The sequence below is a fragment of the Ochotona princeps genome, chromosome 12 (assembly GCF_030435755.1).
Source record: "Ochotona princeps isolate mOchPri1 chromosome 12, mOchPri1.hap1, whole genome shotgun sequence".
NCBI lineage: Eukaryota > Metazoa > Chordata > Mammalia > Lagomorpha > Ochotonidae > Ochotona > Ochotona princeps.
Window position 1 is genome coordinate 67,364,760 of NC_080843.1, and position 12,663 is coordinate 67,377,422.

A 12,663-nucleotide genomic window follows, 5' to 3' on the forward strand; every position below is an offset into this window, starting at 1 on the left:
GAGAGAGAGAGAAATCTTTCATCAATGGCTCACTCCCCAAATGGCCACAATGGCTGGAGCTGAGCCAGTCTGAAGCCAGGAGCTTCTTCCGGGTTTCACATGGGTGCAAGGTCCCAAAGATTTAAGCCATCTTGGGCACTTTCCCAATTCATAAGCAGAGAGTTGGATATCAATTGGAGCAGCGCAGCGGGGACTAGAACCGACGCCCATGTAGAATACTGGCACTTAAAGATGGAGGATTAACCTGGTGAGCTGGGGTGCCAGACCCAATTTTGAGGCTCCAAATGTAAAGGAATTGGAAATGTTAACCTTGGTTTGAGGTCATGGTGTGGATGAATTCATTTATCACATTTTACACCATAAAAATGTATGATTGGTCTGATCACATGTTGGAGTGCAGAGGAGAATCAAGATGGCGGAATAGGGTAAGGACACGTTTAAATGGACGGAGGAACATTTAATCAGGATGAAACAGAGAGGACATATTCCAGGAAATAGGAAAGGACAGAACAACAGCAGAGGGGTACCTGGAAACTGACAGACACAGGAAAGCAGCGGACAGAACAGTGTGGTGTTGCAGTGACTGATACTCCAGCAGCATTCAGCAAACAGCGATCTGAACTCCACCAGCAGCCAGAACTTCACCAGCAACCAGGTGGGAAGCGACTTTCACTGGGAGCTTGGGAGGTGAACCCAGACAAAGAACTGTCCGTCCAGCTGGTCCGTTTGATTTGACCAGGAGCAGAAACAGAGTAGCAGATCCCAGACGGACAGTGCGAGAACAGGGTGGATTTCATAGCCCAGTCAGCTCCCAAGAGCTGAATTGGGCACCATTTTGTGTAAGGAGGCAAAGGCAAGGGAAAGGACTGAGCATGCGCTGAGCTGGGAGTGAGCTCATTTCTGACTTGGTGAACTGCATCAACATCGCATTCTACAGGTTCCACCCAAAACAGGTCTGGGTAGCACTCAGACCTGACGGCCAGCAGATCAAGAACTGAAGTAGTGGTACATCAGGCGCCATTTAGTACACTATGGCAATAGCTTTAGAACTACAGGGGACAACAGTGAACTGTGCATGTGCTGAGCTCGCGAGAACTCACTGAGGTCCGTGGATTGCACTAGCCCCACAGGGAAATAATACCGCCTTTGGCATTGTACCGGTCAAAATAGGTCCGTGTGGCCCTCAGACCTAATGGCCAACAGGTTCTGGCAAGATTCAGTACCACCAACAACCTAACTATATAGGACACCTGGTGTCTCTCTAATCCTGGGACCTGCTAAAACCAAAAGTGGGAAAAAGGTTGCAGAGACAATGGTGCAGCCTCAGCATGGTATCACAGGAGGTGGAGAGTGGTGAACCAGGAGCTGGAGCTATGGAGTTCTTTGTGGAAATCTAACAGAAGAACCCAGACCTGGAACTTGCTGGAGGTTGTGGCACAAGTGGCTGCAAGCAAAGAGTTGTGTACCAACTGCAATAAGTAAAATCGCATTGTAAACCTGTGGGTCACACAGGTTAGAAACCTGCCCCAAGCAGAAGAATCTGCTAACCAGAAGTACAATGACCAAGAGCAAAAGAAGAGACAAAGGCACAATGAATATAACTGACGACTCCCCTGCAAAGGAGCAAAAGCCTTTGTCAACCTCAGAGTTAACTGAGGAAGACATCGAGAAAATGGGGCACACAGAATTCATAAAACTCATTTTAAAGCTTCTGATCAACAATGAGAAGCACATACAAGAGTTCAAAGAATTTAAGGAAGCAATAAAGCAAATCAAGGCTGGTATATCAGAAGTTAAGAACACAGTAGAGCAAATTAAAAGTACAATGGAGAGTCTCCAAAATAGAATGAAGCAAGCAGAAGAAAGAATTTCAGAATTGGAAGATATTTCCTGTCATCAGAGGGAAGCAAACAAAAAGCTGGAAGCAGAGCTGTATCAGGCCAATAAAAGTATTCAAGAATTGAAAGACACTATTAAAAGGCCAAATATAGGAGTTATGGGAGTCCCAGAAGGTGCAGAAAGAGAAGCTGAGTTTGCAAATGTATTTAATGAAATGATAAAGGAAAATTTCCCTAATCTGGAGAAAGAATTGGGAAACAAGATTCAGGAGGGGCACAGAACTCCCAACAGGCTTGATCAAAAGCGATCTTCACCACGACATATGATCATCAAGCTCTCTTTGATTGAACGTAAGGAAAAGATCCTGAAATGTGCACGTGAAAAGAGTCAATTGACATATAAAGGAATGCCAATTAAGCTCACAGGAGACCTCTCACAGGAAACTCTACAGGCCAAAAGAGAATGGAGTAACATATTCCAGATTCTAAAAGAAAAAAATTGTCGGCCTAGGATAACATATCTAGCAAAGCTTTCTTTTGTCTTTGAAAATGAAATAAAATTCTTCCACAGTAAAGAAAAGTTAAAAGAATTTGCCTCTTTCAAACCTGCCCTACAAATGATACTTCAAGATGTTCTCTTGACAGAGAAGAGGAATAGCACCTACCAAAACCAAAGGCAAACGGGAAGAACATCCCAGTAAAATGACAACAGAAGACTAAACCAGTGAACAACCCATTCCTAAAATTACGGAACCAAAGTACCACTCATACATATTAACCCTGAATGTAAATTGCTTAAGCTCAATGAAACGTCATAGATTAGTAGACTGGATTTAAAAAACAAAATCCGTCTATTTATTGTCAAGAAGAGACACACTTCACTAACAAAGATCAGTGGAAACTATATCGCATGGGTTTTGTTGTTTTCTGTTAGTTTCATCTCTTCAAAACACTTTATTCTGATTTAATCATTCACTGACTCATAGATCATACAGTAGCATCATTTTCTTCAAGAAGTTTCTTGATTTTCATTTCTTCAGCTGCACGTTAGTCATTTAGTAGCATGTTATTTAACTTCATGGTGTTGTTTTTTTTTTTTCTCCCTGATGTTGATTTTGTTTTGTGGTTTTTCATTTAAGGGGATGTATAGTAGCTGTGTGATGGAGACTGTCATATCTAGTAACGTGTCATTTAACTTCATGGCATTGTAAATTTCTATTTTTCTCTTTATTGTTGATTTTGTATTATGACTTTTCATTTAAGGGGATGTACAGTAGCTGTGAAATGGAGACTAACATCCAGATGTGAGGATACAATGCAGTATGCATGTCTACTTCCAAAGGTGGACTTACAATGAAACTGTTCACTATATCTTGACAATAGGATGCTGGACTCTCTGCCATTGTCCATGCCCGCAATGATGGACATATGACTGTGTATGAAGAACTATATTTTAGTAATGATATAGAGGAACTCAGTGAGGGGGGGAGGGAATTGGGGAGGGGATAAGGGAAATGTCAGGAGCCTACAGAATTGTATCATAAAACAATAATAAGAATAATAAAATGTTAAAAAAAAAATGAAGAAAAAAAATGTATGATTATTTTGTGTAGGTTTTAAAAGAGAAAGATTTCTTTAGAGTTCAGGTTTTACCAAAAGATCTGTAGGGCACATCACAGACTAATAAGTAGTGGGTGCCATAAAAGATGGTCCTATTCATTCTCCATTTATATTTTTTGAAGACTTATTTATTTTTATTGCAAAGTCAGATACACACACACACACACACACATACATAGCAGGAGAAACAGGGAAGGAGGTCTTCTGTCCATCGATTCACCCCCTCCAAGCAGCTGCAATAGCTGGAGCTGAGCTGATCCAAAGCCAGGAGCCAGGAGCCTCTACCCAGTCTCCCACACGAGTGCAGGGTCTCAAGGCTTTGGGCCATCCTCCACTGCTTTCCCAGGCCACAGGCAGGGAGCTGGATGGAAAGTGGAGCTGTCAGGATTAGAGCCGGTGCCCATATGGGATCCTGGTGCATTCAAGGTGAGGGTATTAGCTGCTACGCTACCACGCCAGGCCCCGATTCACTATATTCTGGAAAGAGCTAAAGAAAACATCATGAGTAGGTAATTAGGTGGATTCACTTGAAAGTAACAGAAGTCTACGAAAATTTTTAATGTGACTGGAGTGTTAATGATAAGAAATTTTGTCGTATCTCAGTGTTGAAAATTTTTCAGAATGATCTGATTTTATGTTGATTTTTCCATTTTTGAGCCTACTTTGTTTTTTATGACAATTATATTAAAATGAATATTTAACCTGAGGTAAAACTTAGCACACAACATTTAAAGTACATTTATTCATTCTTTTTTCTTCTATTCTAGGTACTATCTTTGGAAATGAAGAAAATGGTAAGACATTTTTAGCCTCGTCTTAATAAAGTAGAATGTTAATTATATCTCAGTTGCCACTCACACAGTTACTAGTTATTGATGAACACTTGTGATTTTTATTTTTCAGAAAGAAAATAAGTGTTTTTAAAACTTAAGTAAAAAAAAAAAAGAGGTGATGTTATTGTTAGGTTTATTGTCATTTAATATATTCTCAGTTTGTGTTATTCATGTAAGGTAATAAAATGGAAGCAGCCGTTATCATATGAAGTACTTAGCACACACATATTTGTTTCTTAAATACTTATTTAGGTTCACCTGCCTTGTATGTTTGCCAGAACTCCCCATTCTTGTTCTTAATGTCAGATGCGGCTGGTTGGGGGAGGAGAATCTGATGCCATAAATTTAACTGATGCTTTTGATGTGTTTGTTGAACACGATACTCTGCCACCTAGATATATTTAATGAAAGCAACCAGAATACACAGATTTGTAAATTGTATTACTAGTTCAAGATCAGTAAAATTTTTGTAGGAATTATTCAAAAATGTGTTACATAGAGGGAAAAAATCAACAAAATTTCAAATCAGAATTCAGCTGGGATTAAGAAAAGTGTGCAAGTCCACTGACATCACAGTTTTTAAAGTAAAGATTTGATTTGGCCTGTAGAACTCCAAAGGCTCTGAAGTAGTTGGAGTCAGTGATTGTTAATGTTAATTCTTCTCATTAAGCATGTACATCGCAAGTTACCTTTAAGTCTGATCTTCAGCAACAGAACAGACACAGACTCAGTCTTGGTAGGCCCCTTTTCCTATTTATTTGCTTATTTATAAATACTAGTTTTATTAATTTGAAAGGCACAGTGACAGAGAGGGAAAGAAAGAGATCTTCCCATCCATTGATTCATTCTGCAAATGGCCACAAAGGCAGGGGTCTATCCAGGGGCCAGGACTCCTTCCAGATCTCCGACATGGGTGGGGGCTCAAGCACGTGGGCCTATTCTGCTGCCTTCCCAGGTGCGTTAGCAGGGAGCTGGAGCCGAAGCCAGCAGCCGGGACTTTAACCAGTGCCCATACGGTGTTGAGCATCTCAGGCAGGAGGTCAACCTGTTTCTCTACAACTCAGCTCCTCCTGTTTCTTTTTAAATCGAAACCATTTTCTATTTGTCGAAAGCAGAGAATTTCACAAGTTCTTACAGGACTTTTGTTTTCTCTCTTGGGGCTTTCTCATATGTCTCTTGAGGAGGCTTTTCTTGGGTGATTCTTGAACACAGAGTTCCTCATTTATAAATTCAGATTTTTCGCAGCTTTGACGCAGTTTGCCTAGTGAAGGAACATCTTCCATATTGTTAATAACCACTGGCTCATGGTTAGAGTTTGCCTATTAATGATGACATTAATTTGTGCCTAGTTAAAAGCAATGTTTTCTATTGTTGTTTACTCATAATTTAATAATATCTGTTAAATAATTACTGTATTCCAGGCCTCGTACTTAAGAGCTTAATTTTAACCATTCTAGTTTTAAAAATTAATTTTAACCAGATCATTTTGTTTTGCTCTTACTGAGAGCAGAAATATCCTAAAAATATATTATACTATTTTTTAAATGCCGGAAGAATATAAGCCTTGCTTTGTGCACTCCTGTTCGTTGTAGATAAATTATTGAGTTTAAAGTACCTCACTGGTACTGTTTATCTCCAAACTGTACACTAGTGTACAGGTGAGGAATGATAAGCTTGGCTGAATATGGGGATCCGTGAGAAATAGAAATAAAAGTGAGGCAGTTGCAGATGACATCCTCCCTAGTCACCCAGTGACCTCAAGGTTAGCCTTAGTGTTGCATAGCAGTAAGTGATGAAGCTGCCACATGTTGTCCAAAGGAGAAACAAACCAAGCCAGGTCTGGTGTTGGCACAGTGGGTCAGGTGGCCTACCTGAGACAACGGATGCCATATGGAGTCTTAACTGTTTCACTGCCAGTCTGGCTCCCTGCTAATAGCCTGGCAAAAGCAGCAGAGGTTAGCCCACTGTTTGGGTCCTTGCACCTCTTTGGGAAACCCTGCTGAAGCTCCTAGCTCCTGATTTCAGCCTGATACAGTGTTGTGGCCATCTGGGGAGTAAACCAGTGGATGGGTGATCTATCTCTCATCCCTTCCCCTTACTATGTAACTCCCCTTACTGTGCAACTCTCTAAAATTAATAAATGAGTCTTTTTTTTAAGAAAAAGGTGAAAAGCCCAACAGTGATTTAAGAGTCTGTTGGGTATACTGTAAGGTTCAGCTTGGAGATAAGAGGACAGAATGCAGATTGGAGAAACCAAAATTTTCAGTGCAGGTAGCAGTATGAGAGCAAGTGAAAAGAGAACATTTGGGAGTTGAAGAAAACGGTAGTTTGAATTTATGTTTGCATCCAATATTGGCTAAGAAAATCATTAAGATGATGCTTTAAAAAGAGGAAAATGGCCCGTGCAGTAGCCTAGCAGCTAAAGTCCTCATCTTGCATGTGCCGGGATCCCATATGGGCGCCAGTTCATGTGCTGGCTACCCTTCTTCCCATCCAGCTCCCTACTTGTGGCCTGTGAAAGCAGGACGGCCCAAAGCCTTGGGACCCTGCACCCACATGGGAGACCTGGAAGAGGCTCCTGGTTCCTGGCTTCAGATTGGCTCAGACTGGCCATTGCAACCACTTGGGGAGTGAATCAATGGACGGAAGATCTTTCTCTCTGTCTCTTTCTGTATAACTGCCTTTCAATAAAAATAAGTATTTTTTTAAAGTAGAGGAAAATATAATCTTAGGGATGACATGCTGAAAAGAATATTGGACATTATAAAGTAGATATTGGTTTGAATTCTGGTTTTTATCATTTCGTAACCCCATGATGTGGGCAAGATACTGAGTTCTGTGAGGCTCAGTATTTACATCTGTAAACTGGAAGAATACCTGCTAGACTTAAGGGTTAGAGAAGAGGCACCTGATCTGTGACTGCCAGGTGACCCCATAGCCAACAGCAGTAGTGGCACTTTGCGCTGGTTAGCTGTGAAGTCTGAAGGGTCACTCGAGCACCGGGGATCCTAGCCTCTGAAATCAGGAACGGACAGTACAGCTACGAAAGAAGATGCTGGGTTCTGATAAGGTTCTCAGTATTTTGTCATACCTGTTTCATATAAGACAAATGACATCAGGAAGAAGGAAGGACAGTACTTAAAATTGAATGCATGTTAATTATACAAACTTGACTCCGATGTTTTTACTATTTTTCATTCTCCTACAGACTGATTGAAAATTATCACTATTGAAACTTGAGAAACACTGAAATAGAAAATGTATAACAACAACAACAAAAAAACACAATATTGAGGAAGAGAACTAAGATGCCTGGGGAGCCAATGTTTAGTGATGGTTAATTATGCACCAGGCATTATCATAAGTGTTTTGCATTTTAAGCAGTTGTTCAAGCAAGTCCCTTAATTAAAGTCTAATCAAATTATTCGGGGTGTTCAGTATGAATTAATGAACCCCTAATATAATTACAGAAGATTTTTTGTGGAAGAAATAACATTTGATTTGAACTTTAAAAATGAGCCTCATGCTTTTGCGCTTGCCTGCATTATCTTCAGCGCATTTATGATGCTGCGCCCCAAACCAAGGGTTAAACAGTACCAGAGAGGGTTTAGATAGTTCTTGCTCATGGAGGCAAGTCCTGTTTCTTCCAGCTACTAACAACTGCACAGCACAACAAAAAGCTTGAAGTCACATCAGTGAATTGATATTCAGCGATGAAGTTGTTGGAGTGTTACACAAACCTCTTAGAGAAACAGTTGAATAAAAATTCAGTGTCACTAAATGAGGAAGAGTTGGGCAAGGGGATGCAGTGCACAGCCTTGCTTCTGACAATGCGGGAATGGGGTTATTTAAACTCACTCATTATTTGCAATGGTAGTGACTTCATTTGCTTTCAGTTTACACTTTCCTAGATTTAATGTTCATGGTGGTAGATTCTGCTTTAAGTTAGTGTTAAGTCATTAAACATTAACTTTAGGGAGAGTTTGAAACATAGTGGATAAAGGAATTGTTTTAGTTTGTGCTCATCAGCTTAGTGAAATCAAATCTCATCTCAGTCTTATAAATCAGATGGATGAGAATATTCGTTCATATCAGTGTTGTATCCTGCAGCTAAAGGAGTTTATGTATCTAATGTTTTGCTATTTTTTTAATTAAAAAATTATTCAATTAGGTCTATAGACCCAAATATTGTGTTTTAATGTAATGATTTTTCTTGTGTTCACTTGGATTCAATGAAATGTTATTTGCTTTTATTTACCAGGAAAGACCGTTGTTTACCTTGTGGCTTTCCATCTGTTCTTTGTTATGTTTGTATGGTCCTATTGGATGACAATTTTCACATCTCCCGCTACCCCCTCCAACGAGGTAAATTGAATGTTGGTAAATTACCAAATGTTGTCATTGAAAATGGAATGATTTTCCCTTCTGTTACCTTTGTTAAAACTTTACATGATGCATTTGTTCTGTTTCCATTCATGAAATTGCTTGGTGACTGTTTTGTGAATGTGAGTCCTCATCTCGTTCTCAGACACAGCCTCCTGACATGAAGTGAAGCTGTGTGCGAATGCTTTCTGCCGTGCTGTTTCTTCAGTAGAATTTATTGTCTGAAGCCCTCTTAACATTTGTATTATGTTAGGCACTAACAGAGATGGGACAAGTGAAGCACAACTATTTTGATTGTGGGAAACGAACTTTCTAGAACTATTTCTTTTCCCACCTTAATGTGACTAGCATTTCTTCCAGTTGGAAGTTTCATTTGAAAATATATGTATAGGTTAACATTTATGTGGAGTGAGCTTTATGACTTGTGGTCTAACCTGCCTTGGTCTAACCATCTACATTCTTCCTTCCGGATACCTTTATTATTGCAAGATGGTTTAGCGTATGTTCTCTAGAGTTAGAATTGTCCGAGTTTGTGCCCTAACACATTGAGCTTCAGTTTTGTCATCAGAAATGGAGCTCACAATTGTGCCTGTCTTTAAAAGATGGTTGTGAGAAGTAAATGAAATTTATCCAGGTAAATATTTTAATATAGTGGCTGCCACATGATTGACACTGCTGTTGAATGATGGTAAATAGTGTTGTTTTCCTTCACATTAGGTTTATCAAAATGTATTAATGTTATAGATCAAATGGTTAAAACTAATATCAACTTCCAGTTAACTTTGTAATAAAGAGCATATATGCGCACAGCTATACATGTCATGAACCATGCTGTGTAACTGCCACTCAGCCCAGTGTACGGAGCGGAACCTTACTAGCATCCCATCAAACTCCCTCATGCTCCCTTCAGGTCACCCCATCGTCTGCCTGCCTTCAGACAGCAGGGATGAGCTTGCTCATGTCTGTATAACACGCACTAAACAGTGTGTGTCGTTGTATGCTATCACAGTCATATATGCTTATGTGTCTGGGACATTTTTCATTACATTCTGTTCATGATAGTCACCCATGTTGTTGCACATAAACGTACATCCTTTATCCACATCTGGTTTTCAACTGTGGCAATGTTTAACACGATTTATTTACTGGGTCTACTGTTGATGGGCTTTGAGTAGCTTCCAGTTTAGAGCTGTTACAGTAGAGCTGCTGTAAAGGTTCTAGTACATGTCCCTTGGGGGATGTATATGTCGTTCCTTCAGAGAGATGCCTACAACATGCTGCCTGTTACGTGTACCTTCATTCAACACTAGTAAATATGCCAGTCTTTAGTTGGATGCTTGTGTTTTCAGAAATAAACCCTAAGTCAAACTTGGTGAACCCTAAGTTACATTCTTCAGGAATTTAGTAATAATTAGCACAGTCATTCATTTCTTCATCTCTAAATCCAAAAACAGATTTAATCCATTGCTAATAGTAATGGCTATTGAAAACATTGCATAAGTAAAACATAAATAGTTCTTCTTGCAGGAAACAAAAATGGAAAAAGAAGAACAAATTGTTAATGTTTTCAAGAAGCAATATACATTCTGTAGCCAAAACTGCCCACACTCTCTACTCAGACTTCTGTTAGATACCAGTGCTGTGGTTAGGAGGGACTTTGCTTTGCTATATAAAGTGAGGGTGATAGCGGTATATATCCCATGAGATTATAGTAAGCACCGAAAAAATTAGTAGTAAATGGAATTAGTAATATGTAGAATAGCGTAGGTAAAGCCCTTAGAAGACATAAGCACCATGTAACAGCGTGTTCTGTTCTGTTTTGGCTGTGTGATCCCGGCTCTTAGGTCCATTCTGCTCACAGCTCCCCAGGCCTGTGTCCAGTGGTTGTGCTGTGCCATGCTCCATCTGTCCTGTCAGAGGACACTCCCATCATATTCACAGCCGCTCACTATCTGGCATGTGACAGGTGCTTAGGAGCTATTGAATGAGTGAAATCCCCAAGGGTCAGAGCACAGCTCCAGTGGCAGCCAACAGGATTTCAAGGTGCTCTATCGCGCTTGCATTGTGCTGCCTGGGAGAACAGATTGAGACAAGAGAAGAACTGTAAATTTTCAAAAGAGGTTAAGTTATAAATACAAGGATTTTTCAGTTAGCAAGCACTTTAATGGTCACCCACTGGATGTCGGATTCTGTGCTAGACTCAGAAAGCAAACCAAGACAGACATGGTCTTTCCACTTTAGAGGGACAGATGAGTGGTCAAGCAAGTAACATCGTTATGTATTATAGTAAACTCAAAAACTTAGAAAATTAGTTAAATTTAGAGGAAGAACATGGCAATATGACAGCACAATAGTGAAAGCTTATTTCATCATATTGGCCAAAGTAGTTGTCTCTGTGGAAGTGGAGTTTAAGCCAGCAGCTCTGTAAGTATCTCTTCTAGTAACTTTCAAAAAGGAAAAATATTTGTTATTTACTGCTGTATCTTCATTGTCTAGAATGAAGCCTTCTGTGTAGTCAGCAGGTTGGTAGACTTGAGTGAAGGCATGGTGAATGAGCTGGACACCACTTCCTTCAAGAACAGCTCCCACTGCCTCTCAAGGGAGTTGTTATCATACATGATCATGTACTGTTAATATTGTGCTTATGCTGATTCATATTTTATAATTCTTACTAGGTTATGATAACGTTCTTGAAGATGAGGGTTGTTTTCATTCATCTCTGGATCCCTAATGTCGGGAATCACACTGACCCTTAATTGATATTTGATAGACGTTTAAATGGAATCAGCTTAACGCCAAAGTAATAATGACATCCCATACTGTAAATTCTGTTTGATTTTGAATGAAAAATAGAATTCTGGTATCAATTTCAAAAAATTGTGTTTACTTATTGAGAGAAAGAGTAAATGAGCCCAAGTGACACACAAGCACACCCTCGTCTGGTGGTTCACTCCACAGGTGCCTGCAGTAGCCTGGGACACCGAGCTACACAAGGAGTCAGGAAGTCAGTCTGGGTCTTTCAGTGGGGCAGAGACCTAGCTTTCTGAGCCATCACCTGCACCTGTTACTTCCCAGCGTCTACATGGGCAGTGGAACTAGGATTTGAACCCAAGAAATCTGATGAGAGATAGGGGCATGTTAAATGCTAGGCTAAATCTCCTGTTTTAATTACAATGGAGCTGCTGTAAAGGTTCTAGTACATGTCTCTTGGGGGACGTGTATGTCATTCCTTCAGAGAGATGCCTACAACATGCTGCCTGTTATGTGTACCTTCATTCAACACTAATAAATATGCCAGTCTTTAGTTGGATGCTTGTGTTTTCAGAAATAAACCCTAAGTCAAACTTGGTGAACCCTAAGGTAGCACAATCATTCATTTCTTCATCTCTAAATCCAATAACACTTAGATTTAATCCATTGCCAGTAGTAATGACTATTGAAAACATTGCATAAGTAATGCGTAAATAGTTCTTCTTGAGTGAAAGTAACAAAATAAGGATAAGGAAGGTTAGGGATACTCCTGCATTCTAAGAATAAGACAGCCCAGAGAAATCTATTGAGATTTTACAAAGAACCTGTGAATTTTGATGAGAAATTTTCATATTAAAACACATACTTAACATACCGTGTGATTTGTACACTAACTTCTAGGAGTGTTCCAGAGAGTTGCCAGGGAAAAACTTGCTAATGAGCACAGTATGTTTCATAAGTGAATGAGCTATCTTACAAAGTAGCAAATATTTCTGTCTCTGAAAATATTGAAGAGAGGATGGCTCTGTCTGTGTTGGGAGATTATGCAAGTGACCTCCACAGTCCTTGACACTTTTAAGATAGAGTGATTTTGATAGCTTTGCATCCTGGCTGCTTGATGGTGGGTACCAAGCAAGATAATCTAAATTGACTTTAGTCAGCTTGCATTTAGCAAGAGTATTTCTTCTACTTTGGCAATATAGAGGAAAACTTGCTGGAGTAGAACCCAAAAGGACCTG

The 12,663-nt window shown here is 39.8% G+C and overlaps 1 protein-coding gene across 3 annotated transcripts in view; it reads left to right on the top strand.

Annotated features, from left to right (window-relative positions):
• Window positions 1-12,663, top strand: part of ZDHHC20 (zinc finger DHHC-type palmitoyltransferase 20) — an 88,921-nt gene that overhangs the window by 37,844 nt on the left and 38,414 nt on the right. For all 3 annotated transcript variants that reach the window (XR_009246434.1, XM_058670981.1, XM_058670982.1), the window contains exons 2-3: window positions 4,226-4,252; window positions 8,553-8,656. Coding sequence is in view for 2 of the 3 variants with exons in the window: in XM_058670981.1 (XP_058526964.1) it covers window positions 4,226-4,252; window positions 8,553-8,656 (131 nt within the window). In the remaining variant the exon portion in view is untranslated. The remainder of the gene's footprint in view (window positions 1-4,225; window positions 4,253-8,552; window positions 8,657-12,663) is intronic.